Here is a 19,457-nt window from a genome sequence, read left to right as displayed (position 1 = left end):
TTTGCTGCCCTTCCTGCATCTGACCTTCACAACAGTTTTAGGCACATAATAGGTGATTTATTTTATTGATGGTATTGAGGCATAAAGAGATTAAATGACTTATCTGGCATATGTGACAAGAACTTGGCAATGATCTTACCTCAACTGTGAGACGACATTGAGATTACTGTTCAGAAACTTAGTTGTTAAGATTTATTTATTTATTTTTTTGAGACTGAGTCTCACTATGCCACCCTCAGTAGAGTACTGTGATGTCACAGCTCACAGCAACCTCCAACTCTTGGGCTTAAGTGATTCTCTTGCCTCAGCCTCCCAAATAGCTGGGACTACAGGTGCCCACCACAACATCCGGCTATTTTTTTGTTGCAGTTGTCATTGTTATTTAGCTAGCCTGGGCTGGGTTCAAACCTACCAGCTTTGGTGTATGTGGCTGACGCCGTAACCACTGTGCTATGGGCACCAAGTTTCATTAAAATTTTAAGAAAAAACTCAACTCAAACTAACTTAAGTGAGAGTAAATTTATTGACTTGTGAAATTAAAACATTTTAGAGATAGGAATGAATTAAAGCATAGCTTTAAGAAATGATGTAATCATTTCTCTTGCTCACTCCATTTTTTGTTTCTATTTCCACTGGCTTGATTCCATTGTCAGATAGGCATTCCCTTTATGTTGGCAAGAGGGCAATAGCACATCTAGCTTTATGTACTTCTAAGTTCAAGTTTGGTAGAAAGTGCCTCTCTTTTGGCAGTCCTGAGAAAATCCTGAGATTCAGTTTGACTGGACCAGGCCCACCCCTGAATCATTCAGTGGCCAAGGTTGCAAAGGTTATTGATTTGTCAGCAATACTGTCCTAGGAGTAAGGTTAGGGGTAATTTGCTTCTAAGACTGCTTAGAAGAGGGAGTATCCCTGAATGAAAACTGTGAGGAAATGTCCATTGCAGGCAATATAGTTTTTAAATTATAGTAATATTGGTGATCATCCATAGTATTGTCTGTCTATCTCTTTCAATAGTAAGATTTGAAATTCTGTAAATTTAGTGTGGGAAGGTTTTTAAATGTCATTTTTTAGTTTTGAGCATATCTGCCTTATCGTAGATTCTACTAAATTCTTACTTTCTGTTCAAAATTGGTCTTTTCATATTCCATAAAACCTCTAATATTGGAATCCTAGGGAGAAAAGCCAAACAAAACGTCCTTGGAGATTGTACAGGCTAATTTCTTCCTACTCATGGGGAAAAAAATTAAATCCAAACTCATACATCAAGTCAGAAATGGTGTTGGCATCAACCCAGGTTTTAATAAGTTCTGCATTCTTTTTGTAATACACTCTGACTCTCATTAAAATTTTTAAAAGGTCAGGCTCCATGGCTCATGCCTGTAATCCTAGCACTCTGAGATGCTAGGGCTAGAGGATTGTTTTCAGGAGTTCCCGACCAGCTTGAGCAAGAGCGAGATCCTGTCTCTAGTGAAAATAGAAAAAAATATCTGGGTATGGTGATGCATGCTTGTAGTCCCAGCTACTTGAGAGGCTGAGGCAGGAGGAGCATTTGAATCCAGGCATTGGAGGTTGCTGTGAACTAGGCTGATGCCACAGCAGTCCAGCCTGGGAAACAGAGTGAGGTTCTGTTCTTCACTCCCCTAAAAGAAAACAAAATTGAAATTTTTTGCTTTATTTCAAAATAGGAGAAGGAAACATTGGTTACTGACTTTATAATGGTATTTAGACTTTTATTTTCAAATGGTCCATAAATATTTTTGCTTGCCTTATACTTTATGTATAAAAAATGTTATAGTAGCTACGTTTGCAAATACTTATCTTCTGAGCTTCTTACGTCTGTAAGAATTGTAGGACTTGCTTGACTTGACTTCAGTAGTACTTGTTTAATGTATAAAATGTTTCTACAATGAGTTTTATTTTATTTATTTTTTTTTGTAGAGACAGAGTTTCACTGTACCGCCCTCCGTAGAGTGCTGTGGCGTCACACGGCTCACAGCAACCTCTAACTCTTGGGCTTACGAGATTCTCTTGCCTCAGCCTCCCGAGTAGCTGGGACTACAGGCGCCCGCCACAACACCTGGCTATTTTTTTGTTGCAGTTTGGCCGGGGCTGGGTTTGAACCCGCCACCCTCGGCATATGGGGCCGGCGCCCTGCTCACTGAGCCACAGGCGCTGCCCTCTACAATGAGTTTTAATAGGAATTAGAGCATCATAGATAGAATGTTCTTGCCATCATAAACATTTATAAAATTTGTTCCATTTTGGTCAACTAAGATTTTGATAACTTTTAGTAACCATAATGTTAAGTTGTAACAGTGGCTATCTTGTATAGTGAATGACAGCTCCCAACTTAAAAAGAATTTATGTCACATTTTGTGGCTGTTTTATTAATAAAAGTTTCAAAATTTTGTTTTTAGATTTTAGTGACATTTTATAAATGTGTAATACATTTACACATGATTTGACATTTGTGAAGATACCTTCCTAGGCTTTTATTTTAGTTGAGATCTACAGTGTAGGCAAACTTCCTTCATCTGCAACTCCATTAACGTAACGAGACTCATCTGCTCATGCTAGAATTATGGCCGTTAAAATTTGCTTTTGTCAGTGGTTGCATTCGGTCACTGTCACCAGGTCTTCAAGATATTACACTGTAGATGCTAGTTTTTATTATTGTGAATAACAGTTTTTTTCTGTGCAAAGTTACTATAGTTCAAATCTTTCTTTTATTAATGTATCAGTATGTGACAAGTATGACTACAAAACAGGAAAAAAAATTTAAACAGATTTTGTTTGTGGCTTTTACTGAATTGTTATCTGGAAAAAATTAACTTTCTTCTTTTTTGATTTTGAGGTGAAGATACTTAATTTTAGTCCAGGGATCAAACATATAAATAAATAGCATATATATGGAATTATAATGAGTGTGTAATGAATGTGGTGCTTTACAATATTATTTTTTCTCTCTTATGATTTTTATAATATATGTTCATTGTAAAAATTTGGGAAATACAGAAATGCATAATGAAAAAAGAATGTTTCTTAGTAAAAGACAAAAGATTTATATAATCTGAAGAGAAACCAGAGCATGAGAATATGTTTCTTAGAATAACATTTTGTTTTCAGCATTGCAAACCAATGGAAACATTGAAAGTTATATAAACTTGAGTGTTGAGTAAAGAATGTTCTTTGCTATTGGTCAGAAAATGAGATGCTGTTGTTGTCACTGTTTTCTTTCTTTCTTTCTTTTTTTGGAGACAGAATCTCCCTGAATAGCTAGGACTATAAGTGTGTTCATCACCATGCATGGTTAACTTTTTCTTTTTTTGGCAGAGATAGGGGTCTTGCTCTTGCTCAGGTTGGTCCAACTCCAGAGCTCAAATGACCCTCCCGCGTCACCCCCCAGAGTGCTAGGATTACAGGCATGAGCTACCATGCCCAGCCCATTTTCATATTTAGTTTGCCAAATTGTTTCTAGTAGAAAATATAAGGCATGAAGATCTTGCGGCCTTTTGAAATTTTTAAAAAAATTTTTATATGATTCCTTCAGTATTTGGTATTAGTAATTTAATTTTGTCAATTAGATAAAATTGGTGGGATTTTTTTTTTAACTTAAAGAAGGAAAAGCAATATAGGTAGTCATAATAAAATACTCATCAAATACCTATATATCTTGCCTGAGCTCAAGACATATATTTTTCACTTTTCTTTTTTTTTTTTTTGCAGTTTTTGGCCAGGGTGGGATTTGAACTCGTCACCTCTGGCATATGGGGCCAGCGCCTTACCCCTTGAGCCACAGGCGCTGCCCAAGACATATATTTTTAATTGCCTGTAGTGTTTTCATCATGATTTCATAATCCTCTCCTGACCTCTGTCCTTTATGTCCAAGGATTTATCTTACTAGGAGTTTATTGAACTTCTTGTATTTGTAGATTTACGTCTTTAATCAGATTTGGGAAGTTTTCTTCTTAATCTGCTTGTAGTGCCATTTTGCTGACTTCTTCTGTGCTTGTATAAGCTCTCTCTTCCAGCTGAAGTGCCTTTTCCTTACCTATCATTTAATATTCTTTCCTTCAAGGCTCAACTGAAATCTCACCTCCTTTACAGAGCATTTCCTGACTGGAATAATTTATTTTGATAAATTTATCATTACTGTCTGTACAACTTATTTCACAATTGAGCATCTTGCCCTCACTAATACCATGGAAGCCTTTTTTGACCTTCTCCAGGGAGAGTCTGGTTTCCATCTCTGTGTTCCTACAGCACTTGTTGTCGCACCCAGTGCACTACATTGTAATTATCTCTTTACCCCGACCCCACCCCTTGCACCTGGTGCACATACACTGAATTGAGAGTTTCTTTATGGTAGACACTTATCTTACTGTTTTATGCATCCCTAAAGTGTAGCACAATGACAAGTATGTGATAGGATTCAGTGTATGTTGGTTGAGTCAGTAGGTAAGTCTTAAAGTTGCGTAGAGATATATTGGGTTCTGTTGTATATTTTTTCTTTCACTTTTAATGATTCTACATACAACATGTACATTAGATATCTTTTTTATAGTTGGGGAAACTAGAGCTTATAAAGAGTTTGTTATTTAAGTTTTATTTAGCATCTATTATAAACTATGTGTGTTGATATAAATACTTTCTGCAATTATAAGATTCAGGTTTTATTATCCCTCTTTGAGGAGAAGAAAACTGAGGCTTAAAAAAGATTGTGACATAACTAACTGGAGGTTGTTCAGGCAAAAGGGGGAATTTGATGACTCCATAAAATTTGGGAAAGCAAGGATATAGGTAGAGGAAGTGTTAGGGTTCTTTATAGAAACAGAACCATTAGGATGTGTATATATGTATATATAGAGAGATTTATTTTAAGGAATTTGCTCCCATGATTGTGGGAGCTGGCAAGTCTGAAATCTGTAGGACAGACTGGTAAGCTTGAAGTCCAAGGAAAGAGTTGATGTTACAGCTCAAGACTGAGGCAGTCTGGAGATAGAATTGTTCTTCCTTGGGAGACCTCAGTCTTTTTCTCTTAAGGCTTTCAACTGATTGGATGAGGTCCACTTACATTATAGAAGATAATCTGCTTTATTCACATCTACTGCTTTAAATTTTGATCTCACCTATGAAATAACTTCACCAGGGCCACGTGCAGTGGCTCATGCTGTAATCCTAGCACTCTGGGAGGCTGAGGCCTATGGATTGCTTGAGCTCAGGAGTTCAACCACCCTGAGCCAGAGCGAAACCCCATCTCTACTAAAAAATAGAAAAGAAAGCCATGTGTTGTGGTGGGTGCCTGTAGTCTCAGCTGCTCGGGAGGCTGAAGCTGGAGGATTGCTCAAGCCCAAGAATTTGAGGTTGCTGTCAGCTATGAAGCCATGGCACTGTACCCAAGGCGACTGAGTGAAACGTTGTCTTGAAAAAAAGAAAAGAAAAGAAAAAATACCTTCACCACAGTATCTGGGCTGGAATTTGACCAAATAGCAGGATACTGTGGCCTACCCAAGTTAGCACATAAAATTAACTTTTAATAGAAGCCAGGGTCTAAGTTCTGCCAAGACTTCTCTCTCCATGCTTTAGACCTTAGTTTTTTTGTATTAAAATTCTGTTATTATTTATGCAGGACAATAGCTGCCAACAGCACCGGACTCATATTTGCCTATCTTTATAATTTCACAGGAATGATTTTTCTTAAGAATGAATGTGACAACCTATGTAAAGCATTTATCACATAATATCAATTATGTAGTAAATGCTTAATGTTAGCTTCTTTAATTTAGTAGTAGAAGAAGATGATATGATACTGGTAATAGTACTTTTTAAATTATTTCCAAATGAAGGCAGCATAGGTAAAGATTCCAATTGTCTTGGCTTTGATCATGGGCTTATTCTTGAATTAATTATGATTTGAGGTAGGGTATTGTGATTGGTTAAGATTTCATCAGGAATGAACTCCTAGCCAGTCAATGCTCAGAGAGGTAGGTAGAGTCTGTTAATAGGTGGCATCTTCTACTGAATTCTATGAGTAGAAAGACATCAGATCTCTGTCTTTCAAGGAGAAAGCAGAATAATCTAAAAGAGGGCGGCGCCTGTGGCTCAGTGAGCAGGGCGCTGGGCCCATATGCCGAGGGTGGCGGGTTCAAACCCAGCCCCGGCCAAACTGCAACAAAAAAATAGCTGGGCATTGTGGCGGGCGCCTGTAGTCCCAGCTGCTCGGGAGGCTGAGGCAAGAGAATCTCGTAAGCCCAAGAGTTAGAGGTTGCTGTGAGCCGTGTGACGCCATGGCACTGTACCCGAGGGCGGTACAGTGAAACTCTGTCTCTACAAAAAAAAAAAAAAAGAATAATCTAAAAGAAGGATTGCTGGACTCTAGAAAGGGAGGGTCAGCCAGAACAAATAGCTGTTACTACAGTGATTTCAGATCATCTGTGATAGAATCAGTATTTTAATTCTGGACTATTTTCCCCTGAATCCTATGTTTTAAAAACCATATAATGAATTTCTAAACATAGAGAGTAATTAGATTTTTCTGAATGATATTTAGACAAGATTTGGGGGCAGAGATTTTTAGTGATCATGTTATGTATTGTGCAACTATTAGATCAATGTATTCTAACTTTTTTAGAAAACCCATAATTCCTTGGCTCTGCACCTGTGGCTCAAGCAGCTAAGGCAACAGCCACGTACACCTGAGCTGGCAGGTTCGAATCCAGCCCAGGCCCACCAAACAACAATGATGACTACAACCAAAAAACAGCTGGGTGTTGTGGCGGGCGCCTGTAGTCCCAGCTACTTGGGAGGCGGAGGCAGGAGAATCGCTTGAGCCCAGGAATTGGAGGTTGCTGTGAGCCGTGATGCTATGCCACTCTACTCAGGGCGACAGCTTGAGGCTCTGTCTCGAAAAAAAAAAAAACCAAAACCATAATTCCTTTTAAGAAATTCAAACATGGGTGGCACCTGTGGCTCATTTAGTAGGGCGCCAGTCCCATATATTGAGGGTGGCTGGTTTGAACCCAGCCCTGGCCAAACTGCAACGAAAACGACAACAACAACAACAAAAATAGCCGGGCGTTGTGATGGGCACCTGTAGTCTCAGCTACTCAGGAGGCTGAGCCAAGAGAATCGCCTAAGCCCACGAACTGGAGGTTGCTGTGAGCCGTGTGACTCCACAGCACTCTACCAAGGACAACAAAGTGAGACTCTGTCTCTAAAAAAAAAAAGAGAGAGAGAAATTCAAACATATTTCATCAACATTATTTAAAATTCTAGGTAATATTAATATTTAGGCTGAAAGCCTGCTATTTTTCTTAGTTATATAGCATCTTGTACATTTTGCCTTACAAATCCTAAAATAGTATAGATATTAGTATCTGCATATGAAAAATAAGACAAGGGCTCTAAGGTTAAGTCAGAACAACTGTTTTTCAGTAAAGCCAGGTTAGAATCCAGGTATCTAGTTTTTTATTCCTTTTTTTTTTTTTCTTTTCTGAGTCTCATTCTTTTGCCCAGGTTGGTGTGCCCTGGCATCAGCCTAGCTCACAGCAACCTTAAAATTCTGGGTTTCAAGTAATTCTCCTGCTTCAGCCTCCCTAGTAGCTGAGACTGCAGGTGCCCACTGCAATGCCTGGCTACTTTTTCTATTTTTAGTAGAGAGGAGGTCTTGCTCTTCCTCAAGCTGGTCTTGAACTCCTTAGTTCAAGGGATCCTCCTGCTTTGGCCTCCCAGAGTGCTAAGTTTACAGGCACGAACCACTTGCCACACCCGGCCAGTTCATTTTCTTCTTCTCCATGAGACCCAGATGTCTTCCTGAAGACTGGATAGTGAGACTATCCTGCCTTTCTCTATTGGCTTATAAGAGAGGTTAACAGTTAAGCTACTTAATAATATGAGCATTTTTTTTTTTTTTTTATTTCAGATAAAGTCTCAAGCTGTTGCCCTGGGTAGAATGCCATTGGGTCATGGCCTACATGAACTCTTGGGGTCAAGTGATCCTCTTGCCTTGGTTTTTCAATTTTTAATAGAGATGGGGTCTTGCTCTTGCTCAGGCTAATCTTGAACTTGTGAGCTCAAGCAGTCCACCCACTTCGGCCTCCCACAGTGTTAGGATTACAGGCATGAGCCACCGCACCTGGCCTAATATGAGCATTTTTATGGTTAAATGTGCCCTAAAAATATTCTTTATAAATCTCAGGATTGAAAAATAGAGCATGAGTTTTCACAGCTTTCTAGTTTCCAATTTTAGCTTTTATTGTTTTCTGGTTTTAAAACAATGGATGCTTATGTTTAGGAAAAAAGACATAAAACTGTTTCTGGAAAGAACTTTGAAGGTGATTTGATCTTGACTCTACAATAATACTGGAATTATCAGGTGGTTTATTCCCTGTTCCCCTTACACAGGACTTGAGAAAATGGAAGTGAATTATGTGGTCTCAAGGTTCCTCAGCCTAACTGTTGTGAATAGATTTTGACTACTTCGCATTAGGTTTATGCAGCCATCAGCCTTAGGCTTCTGAAAGCCTAGTTGGGCTTTGGTTTCCTTGATGGTTCAGATACGAGGTCCACAGAACTAGAACTGTCACCAGGGACCTCTATCCCTGACCTCTCTTTATAGCTTTGGTACTTGTGGATTCCTCAGGATTTGTAAATGTCTTGGGAGTACCTAGGGCCAGGGTGGTGGTCTAAAATAAAGGCTGAATAGAATAATTTCTTTTTCCTTTCCTTTTTATTACTAAAGCGAAGGCAATAGCTTTAGCTTTTCCTGTCATGACATCCAGAAAGAGTGTGGTTTGGGCAAAATTCTCACCTGCTTTAGAATTACGTCTTACATCTATCTTTTCTGCATATATTGGGGGCTCCTTGGGAAGCTTTGTATAAATACTGCTTTTTATTGTGACACAGATCCTTGAAAAAAGAATGATGTTTAAAAATTTTTAATACTAGTGTTAACAGAATGATTTGTATTGATTATGCATTCATCACATGTAGAAAGCTATTATGTACATGTTGTTCAAAAGAGGAGCAAATGTGAGAAATAGGGCCAAGCTTCCTTAGTGTATCTAAATGTATGTTTAGACATTTTTACTTGCCTAAAGTGAGAAAAATAGTTATAGAGGTTAAGCAAGACAATAGGATAATAATTTGGCATCTCTGAAAATGTAATCTAAGTCAGTGAGAAAATTATTCGACTTTCAGTCTGATTTATAGGATAGGTTTTTGGCCATGATGGTTTTTTTTTTTTTTTTTAGACAGAGTCTTACTAGGTTGCCCCCAGTAAAGTGCTGTGGCGTTACAGCTCATAGCAACCTCAAACTCTTGAGCTTAAGCGATTTTTTTGCCTCAGCTTCCCTACAGGTGCCCACTGCAATGCCTGGCTATTTTTTGTTGCAGTTGTCATTGTTGTTTAGCTGGCCCAGGCCGGGATCAAACCCACCAGCCTCAGTGTATGTGGCTGGTGCTGTAAACACTGTGCTATGGGTACTGGGCCCAATAATGTTTTTTATATAGCAAGTGATATAACTGAACATTTAATTTTTCATGTTTTCTATTCAGCAATGTTATAGATAATATAACTAATAGATAATATAGATAATATAATATAACTATATTATATAGTTATATTATGGTGGTTCTTGGTATTATATTATCTTGGTTCTGATAATAAAAGAAATTACTATGAGACCAGAATTTTACTATATAAACATGCATCGAAAGTCGAATTTAATTGTTCTTTGTACTAAAAGGAATTAATGCCTAAAGATCCCTGTATTTTATTTCGTTGAGAATGGTCTTCATGACATGTTTGGAGCACTTTCTCTCCTCCTCCTAACTCCTCCATATACTGCAAATTATGAAGAGAAATTTATACTGTTCAAACCTCCTCCATTTTACCCAAATATAGACTGTGGTTGCTGGTTATAGGTGAGAGTCTTTTGTAAACTATTCTCCATTTTTACCAGTTTCACTTCCTTTTTTTGCTTCTCCCATTCTTCTGTCTTGGCTACTTTGAATCAGCTCACTGCTTTCTTTGTGGCCTTTATATTCCTGCATGCACATTTGATCTCAGCAGACAATGTCAGTGACAGCAATTAACAGCAGAGGAGAAAGAATTCTATACAAACGTGTGCAGTGCTGATCTGTAACACTGTATAATGTTTTCCATTTTTGTTATTTACTGTTGAAATGAGGAGCTGAATTGGTGTTCACCTTGTGTGGAATGCCTCTCAGGATTTGGGGTGGGAGGAGGGGACAAGATTTTCATGTGACTTACTTCTAACATGCTGCAGCAAGACTGAAAACATTCATCTGCTCACATAAGGAGAAAAGAAAAAATTTCTAAGATTGAGCTTGCAGGATTTGTCTGGTATTTTCAGATTTTTTCCCCTGTGTTTTTCTGTTTTTTGACTTTACCTAATTAGATAAGGGTTGGAGGTGGGAGATGGCCTTTGCATAATAAATAGATTGAGGTATGGAAGGAACTGGCTGCAACAATGATTCGCATGGTAAGGGACTGTTTAAAATCTCCATGACATCAGGACCCACAATGTGACCCATCTGACAAAGGGTTAGTGAGCTCCTTGGCCATCTCAAGTGTTCAAAAGTGACAGTATACAAACAGCTTTATTCCTGTGCTTTCTTCTCTACAAATCTTAAGAACATTATACCCGCATATCCAAAATAGTTGATTTTTGTCTACATTTAAAATCTCACCTCAAATAGGTGAGAAATATAAATGAAGCATTCAGTTGTTCCTTAAGTGTCTGCTTTTGTGTAATTTTCTCACTTTCCTTTATGCTAGAACTAAATGGAGCCTGAGCTTGCATTTTGGGTTATGTTTGGGATGGAAACTGAAATATAGTCATAAAGCTCAAAGGAGAAACTGCTATACTTAGTCTGGAGGACTTCTTATGCTATCCTCCCTTCTCCATGTTGTTTTCTTTTACCTTTCCCTCCCACACCCCAAAAATGTATTGCACAATTTTATGGGGTTTTTTTTCTCAATTTTGTACAAAAGAAAGTGAAGGGAGCGCTGTGTGTGAGAGAGAGAGAAAGAGGTTTCAGTACAAATGGGCATTAAATTATGGGTCTGAGGTTGCTTGGGATTCGTTCATAGGATCCCAGGTGTGATTGAAGCAGGAAGAATTTAAATATGATGTTTCAAAGTAAAAGTGGAGCCCAAAATGTTTGATTTGAAGAGTAGAAGAGATAAATGCTACTTGTGATTCTTTTTTCACTTAGTATTCATTGTTGTATATATTTGATTAATTGGGTTTGATATGTGGTCCTAAAATATCTTTTTTGAGCAGATGTGGTATTTGATAGAGCAAATTACCTGTGTTTTAACAATCTTTTCCATGATCTCTGTTGTTTCATTCTAAAACTGATACACACCAGTTTTTTAAGGGGGAATTAACACTTCAGTAAATATCTTTTTCCGTAATATTGTTGACTGTTTCTGTTAGCCATTTTCATTTAATTTGACAATGACACTTAAGGGTTAACCGGACAGAGCTGATGCAACCCCTCCTTTTCCTGACCAAAAATTTTCATTGGACAGTATTTCCATAGCAACAGTGAGATCAGTGAAACCTGAGTGTTTCATTGATTATTTTTCTCCTCTTCCTTTTTTAATCTATTCTCTTTTCATCACATTTTAGTGAGAAGGCAATTTTTTTTTTACAAACAGAGCTTATATTGATTTCTAGTCAATAAATAATTAAAATAGGGTAGAAAAATCTGCCCTTCATTTAAAAATTGAATGTTTCACTATGTATTTAAAAAGCGATTCAGGGTTAGGAGGATGGATAACCATACCAGCTGTAGCTGATGTTCTCAAATATTCTTGCATTGTTTGTTGGTCTTCTAGGGAAAAGAATAATGTGGAACAAGACCTTAAGGAGAAAGAAGATACTATTAAGCAGAGGACAAGCGAGGTTCAGGTATGTGAACCATAAAATGCAATCTTCTAGTTTTGATTTAGGACTATTCATTTTAAATGTACAGGTTCATTTAATATTTGATGTGGTATTAGGTCAAGGGACCTAATAGTTACATGATACAAATGTTTGTCTTTTGCATAATGATCGTTCTTGCTTTGATTTCTGGCCTGCAAAGATTACACTGCAATGAGGAAACAGTATTTTTCAGTGTAGATTTTTAGTTTTGGAAGTATTTTTCAAACACTATTTACTTGCATATTATGTCATTAAAGGTGTAAATTTGAATGACTTACAGTGTGAATATTATTGCACCAGTGAAATTGAGTGAGATCGTCATCTCATCAGCCTGAAAAACCAAATTGCTTTTTCATGCATGTGAGATTTCGTTAGCTAGGAGACCCAGTATGGTAAAGGACTGTTTTCCATAATATTTGTAGGGCAGGAGATTATACAGAACAATTTAAAATAGCATTTTATGAGTAACTTATTAAGATGTACTCAATGTTTCTTAAACTTTGGCATAAAGAGATTCAATTCATTTTCACCAAGTACTACATTAAATAGTTTCATTTCACAAAGAGAAAAGATAATAAAACCAGTTTCTGTTTGGGAAATGATTTTCAAAAAGGGCACAGTTTCAGATATTAAAAATACAGAAAATTAGGCAGTATTTTACTCAGAGAGGTAAACAGTGCATGTGGCCATGTTCTTAGGGCACTGCTTCCTGAAGGCTGCACTAGCACATACTGGAGATTGGGTGCAGAAGCACTGGTAGCAGTTGCTCATAAAAGCTCCAAGATGGACATCTTTTAATGTTGGATTTTCTTGCTTGTCCTAATAGTTTTAAGTAGGTGAAAGCTCTAAGTTACTAGATCCCTTGTTTTATTTTGGTGCAGGACATTCATTAGAGATTGTCTGTCAGATAGACTATGTTAGGGTGGGGAGAATGATTTACTGAAGGATTGAGGAGGAAACTGGAGAGACTTCCGTTGGGATTTATTCCCTGGTTAGGTGGTTACATTTATTTTATTTACTGCAGGCAATCCAAAAGTCAAGAGATTATCACCAGTATATTTTTCTTTGTGGCATTGAGATTGGTGGGGTTGGGGAAGTATGTTACCTCTCCTGCATTACTTTGTGCAGTTTTTGAGCTTCTTAAGAATTGCTGAAGGCTTGGCACCTGTGGCTCAAGTGGCTAAGGCGCCAGCCCACATACACCTGAGCTGGAGGGTTCGAATCCAGCCCGGGCCTGCCAAACAACAATGCCGGCTGCAACTAAATAATAATAATAATGATGATAATAATAATAATAAAAATAGCCGGGCATTGTGACAGGCACCTGTAGTCCTAGCTACTTGGGAGGCAGAGGCAGGAGAATCACTTGAGCCCAGGAGTTGGAGGTTGCCAGGGTGACAGCTTGAGGCTCTGTCTCAAAAAAAAAGAAAAAAAGAATTGCTGAAGACTCACAACTTTAAGCAGTTATTGCTGAAAATAGTTGAACAATGGAAGATAAAATAATCTATAGGAGTTTTTACAATCTACCCGTTGGTTTTTCCTACTGTGTCTTTTGAGGATGTGAATTTAAACAGCCAGTTTTAATATAGCACTATTTTGAATATTTGATTTCTTATAATTACACAAGTTTTGTTTTCAGTCAGAATTTCTCCATGATTTGCTGGTCCTTTTCACTCAGTGGTGATGGTAAGCTTTGTGAAATCCAAAACTTGTGATTGGCACAGGAAGTCCAAATTGTTGGTTGTTTTTTTTTTTTTTTTGCTATAGGATGCTCTAAGTATAAGTAAGGCATATTACAGCATGGTTAATGCAGATCAAGGAGCAAAGGTTGGACATAAATACATTGAAAAAGAACACTGGATTAATTAAAGCTTTGGGTTAGTAGATTCATTCCTTATTCCACCTAAATGTAAGTATCTCTGCGTTACCCAGGGTAATGAAGCACTAGACCAACGGTGACATGGCTCATGGAAATCTACAAGTAATTAAAACTCTTCATTTTAGTGATTATTTCCAATTTCTTGAAGCACGAAGTAACTTACCATAGGTTGTAATAAGTAGATTTCATTACCTATTTTTAGTTAACTCTGATTAACCCATTGGTAATGAATTTAAAAAATCTGTAGGTAACTCCAAATCTCAATACTTTTTTTCTAATATCCCTGGCAAAAGATAATTTACTAGAACTATTAATAAAAACAGAATCAAAGGAAGTGTACTTCACTGCTTTTTTCTTACCCTACTTTCTAATGGAAGTGCTAATGAGAAATGCCAAAACAAAGACAGGCGAAAGAGAGGTAGGGGAATTTAGACTCGTCAGACAGTGAGTTCTTAATCCAAACTTGGCTTTTCTGAGTGTTCTTGCTTTTCTCTACATTAATACAGCCTTAAATAGTGTTCAGAGGAGTTAATATCTCAAGCGTAGAAACAAACTTCAAAGCCAAAAGGGTTGAGTTTGTTTCGTTTGTTTTATGTTTATGTAATCTCCCTAATTCAGTTATAGTAGAAAATCTGCTACATGATTAATTTCTAGATTTATTTCCATGTCTGTATTCCCATGAATTTTCCATCTTGAAAACTTTCAGTTCAAGATTATTTCTTGAAGATAACTTCAAATTTGATTTCATGAGATGATCACTGTTAAGTTATACAACGAGGTACACTGTTAGTTGGCCAAGTTCTACGGAAAAATTAGGCCCAAAGTGATCCAACTCCATGGGGGGAAAGTTATGAAAGGCTAGTTTATCTCAAATGCTTATAGTTTGGGATTTACTTACTTATTTATTTATTTATTTATTTATTTTTGTAAGAGGAGAGGGTAGACCAACATTCTATCCTATCTTAAATTGCTTATCTACAATCTTACTAAAATTTTTCTTCTAACTGGTCAAAAAATGTTCAGAGATCTACCCTAATATTTATCTTCAGCTTTACATAGAGATTTATAGCAACAATATGATATCACACAAACTCGAATTCAGTTTCTGGCTCTGTCACTTCCTAGGTTTGTGATCTTAAGTAATTCAACCATTTTACACTTTAGTTTTCTCTTCTATAACATGGGATAATAAAAATACCAAACACGGGCGGCGCCTGTGGCTCAGTCGGTAAGGCGCCGGCCCCATATACCAAGGGTGGTGGGTTCAAACCCGGCCCCGGCCAAACTGCAACCAAAAAATAGCCGGGCATTGTGGCGGGCGCCTGTAGTCCCAGCTACTCGGGAGGCTGAGGCAAGAGAAACCCTTAAGCCCAGGAGTTGGAGGTTGCTGTGAGCTGTATGATGCCACGGCACTCTACCGAGGGCCATAAAGTGAGACTCTGTCTCTACGAAAAAAAAAAAATACCAAACCCTTAAGAGTTGACGTAAGCATAAAATGAGGTCTTGCAGGTTAAGTACCTCACAGAGTGATTAGCAGCTGGTAAGTAGTCAGTAAATGTTCTGATTAGCTTTATTATTCTGTACCCTACCGTCATCTGCCTATTAGCTTCCCTTCATCTTCAAGCTCTTTCTTCTCTAACTTCTATGAGAGTCAGCATAGGATTTGGCACATAGGACCTCTCCAATTTGAAAATGTGCCACCCGTTTTGACTGTTGCTGCTATGTTAGCCACCAATCTATTTTTCTCTACTTTTATTGTTTTGTGTAGCATTTTTCCCCCTTCTATCTTTTCAGTAACCCTTTCATTCTGCTGTTTATGCATACTAGTGTGCTTTGGTTTTTCTCCCCAAGCCAGCAATAATCTTAAGGCCAAATCTCTTCATCCTTCCTGTGTTGATTATACAGCTTTCTTGGGTTTTATTCTCTTAAATATCCTCCTACCTCTCTGACCTTTTGCTTCTGTTGCCTTTGCCAGGGACAGATGGGCAGACAGGCTCTGTGTGTGGGCCTCTCTCTCTCTCTCTGTTCCCCTCCACCTCTTTTCCTTCCTTTTCTGTACCCCCTGTCATCCATATGCTGATGATACTCAAGTATGTATTAAGCTTTCAACTCTCCTCAATGCCAGTTCCACATCTCCAGTTAACCATTTTGATATGTATCATTTTAAGGTTGATATGTCTAAATCAATCTGGCTTCAAGTTTGAACTTGGCCATTTCCGTCAGTGTTTTTCTTCCTCACCACTGGCCACCCTTATTACCTAACATCTAAAATTTTAAAGTCAGATCATAAGTGCTTCCCCTACTCTCTCTTGCCTTCTTTGTAAACCAATTCTGGTATCACAACTTGCAGATATGAAATCTTTATTGTTGTCTACTGCTACTGTTGATGATGGGAGGAAAAAAAAAATACCTCGTAGATTTATTGGGGATAGAGAAAAAAATGAAATAGAAACATTCTTCAGTTTTGACTGTCTGACTTTGAACTGTGTGCCTTATATATTCTTCTTATTCCTACTTCTATACCTATTGTTGTCATAATCTAGAATATTCTCTATCTCTCCTGATTTATGTGAATTCTACTCATGTCTAAAAGTCCAGCTCAAACCCTACCACTTCTCTCAGACTTTTCCTTCTTTGTCTCTTTAGACACCAGTCTTTCCTGTCTTGGAACTCTTTCAGAGGAGTGCAGGTACACTTACTATGGCCTGTGCCATATGCTGCCGTTACAGCGTCAGTTGTTTACGTAGATAGATTCCTGTGTCTTCCAGCCATATATTATGATTTCCTTGGGCTTAGAAATTGGGCTTTGGATCCTGTATTCCACTATATTTGGTAACATAACATTAGATGGAGGTGCAGTTAAGGAAGATGTTAACAATAGAAATGCATAAACTTTGTTTTTATGTATGAAATTAACAAGAGAACAAGACACACCTAGAACCCAGAAGCAGAAAGGATTCTGAGCACAGGAAGTTTCATGAAAAGTTGGACTTTTTCATACTGTTCATACTACCCTCCTGCAAAAGAGGTTCCCAGTTATTTATGCCTCATCAATAAAGATTCAGTTAATTCTAGGTAATTGACAATATGTTTTTCACTTTAATTCATTTAGTTGTTTTTTTCCTTAGATGAAGAAGGATGACTTATCTTAGTTGGAAATTAAATTAGATGCATGAGCTCAGTATTTCTCTCTTAGCCAAAATGCCCTTTTGAACTATTGGGAAGTATATGATTGGGAAATAAAGGCAGGTTTTAATGGGGTTTTCTGACACCCACCGTAGGCTTCCTTTCTGTTCTTTGAAACATATTGCTCTATAACTGATACATGTTTTTATATAAAGAATAAGCCTATAGGCTGGATGAAGTGGCTCACACCTGTAATCCTAGCACTCTAGGAGGCTGAGGCAGGTGGATTGCCTGATCTCACGGGTTCAAGACCAGCCTGAATCAGAGGGAGACTCTGTCTCTAAAAATAACCAGGCATTGTGGCGGATGCCTGTAGTCCCAGCTACTTGGGAGGCTGAGGCAAGAGAATCGCTTGAGTCCAAGAGTTTGAGGTTTCTGTGAGCTGTGACATCACAGCACTCTACTGAGGGAGACAAAGTGAGACTGTCTCAAAAAAAAAAAAAGAAAAAGAAAAAAAAATAATAATCCTATAATTTCTATTGTGAGTATTAGTCCAACAAAACAATAATGGACCTGATTATTTCTAGTTTAGGGTTAGCCTGTAGAGTTGGGGTGGGGGGGGTTATCAATTAAATAAATAATTAGCACTTTCTTTTTAAAAAATTTTTTACCACATACATCAAAGTTTGATGATTAGCGTTTGCTTAAATACTTAAAATTCCACTATGATGATGCCATTGCACTTTAGCCTGGGGTGACTGAGCAAGACTTTCTCAAAAACAAACAAACAAACAAACTTAAAATTCTCCTTATTCTCCTTAATAATTCTTCTGGTATTGGTATTCCTAGTATATATGCTTTGCATTTTTTAAGTAAGTGTTTAATTCATAAATTAGTGTTCTTCTGTTTATCTTTTGTTCTGTATTAATATGAAACAGATACAAACATTCATGTTGTTAATATTTCATAGGTTTAATTTTTAAGTTTACATCTTTAGTTGTAAATCTGACTTGGGTTGCTAAAATGAATCAAGGTTTTTGTTTTGTTTTGTTTTGTTTTTTGAGACAAGAGTTGTATTCTTTTACCCTGGATAAAGTGCTGTGGAGTCATAGCTCACAGCACCCTCAAACTCTTGGGCTCAAGAGATCCTCTTACCTCAGTCTCCCAAATAGTTGGGACTACAGGCACCCAGCACAATGCCAGTTAGTTCTCGCTCAGGCTAGTCTTAAACTCCTGAGCTCAAGCAATCAAACTTCTGCCTCAGCCTCCCCAAGTGCTAGGATTACAGGAGTGAGCCACTGTGCCTTATTAAAAACTTAATTCTTTTTTAATAAGTCTGAGAATTTTTTGTTTTTGTTTAAATTTTATTTTGACTATCCCATAGTACTTCATAGGATATAGAAGGATTGGGGGTGAGTTTATCATTTTTAGTAACTTGTTTGCTAGAAAATAGGACATTTACCTTGAAGTTGCTTTTTAAATAAAGCCAAGATTCCCAGCTTAAGTGTCCCTTGATTCCAGGGTAAGGAACTTAGCATATGGCTTGATGTGTCATTTTTCTAAAACAAACCTTGGCACTAGTCTTGTTCTCTTCGTTCCTGCCATTCTCCGATTGCTGTCACCCTCCTTTCTTTTACTGTTGATAGTGCCAGTAGGCAAGTGGAGCATGATCAGGGGAAAACAGCAGAACTAGGAAAGCATCTGCCAGTGTCTTCAGTCACTCGCTGGACAGCATGGCATTTGCTAGTGTTGACATCATGCATTGGCCCAGGAGAGGATTTTCCTGAAGGTCCTCCACCATAAGATAAAAGAAAAATTATCCAACCAAGTTCACTGTTTGATAGGAGAATCTAACACTGCTCTAGTTAAGGACATGGTGGAGGATGAGATGGAAGGATAGGCAATCTGTTCCAAAATAAAATCCACATGTCCAAGTATGTAGATAGTGATATTGATACAGAAATTACATTACAATTGTGATAACCATACAAGTAATTCTGTAGTGAAATTTGATTGTTTTTCTTGTAACTTGGATCATTATGAAAGTTTTGAGAGACACAAATCAAAAAACATGAAGTTAATGCAGCTGGAAACAAATGAAGCCCTCACAGCAACAGCGATAAGCAGAGCAAGTTAAAACTTGCACAGGTGAATCAGAAAGACGTTGTTGACTGTGTCTCTTGGAAGTGAATAACGTACCATAACACAGTCTGTCTCAAAACTTTAGTAATGACCCCTGTAGTGTGTACATTTACATCTATTCATTTTGAGAGTTTGTGAAGTTTAATAATTTTAACTCTGCTTACTGGAAAGGAAGACCCTTCTATGTATAGATTAGCTACAGAGTAGAGCTTGTTTCATATTTAGAAATAGACATACGGAAATATTAATTATAATGAATCTTGATGTGGACATCTATCCAGCTTAGTTTCTCACTAATGTGAGATATTTTCTCAGTAACCTTTTCCTCAAGGCCTATACTTTTGTATTACCAT

The 19,457-nt window shown here is 37.6% G+C and overlaps 1 protein-coding gene across 3 annotated transcripts in view; it reads left to right on the top strand.

Annotated features, from left to right (window-relative positions):
- Positions 1 to 19,457, top strand: part of EPS15 (epidermal growth factor receptor pathway substrate 15) — a 164,614-nt gene that overhangs the window by 87,913 nt on the left and 57,244 nt on the right. For all 3 annotated transcript variants that reach the window (XM_053577352.1, XM_053577353.1, XM_053577354.1), the window contains one exon: positions 11,870 to 11,942. In XM_053577352.1, the coding sequence (XP_053433327.1) occupies positions 11,870 to 11,942 (73 nt within the window). The remainder of the gene's footprint in view (positions 1 to 11,869; positions 11,943 to 19,457) is intronic.

The sequence above is a fragment of the Nycticebus coucang genome, chromosome 22, assembly GCF_027406575.1.
Source record: "Nycticebus coucang isolate mNycCou1 chromosome 22, mNycCou1.pri, whole genome shotgun sequence".
Lineage (NCBI taxonomy): Eukaryota > Metazoa > Chordata > Mammalia > Primates > Lorisidae > Nycticebus > Nycticebus coucang.
This window is presented reverse-complemented; position numbering and strand designations above follow the sequence as displayed.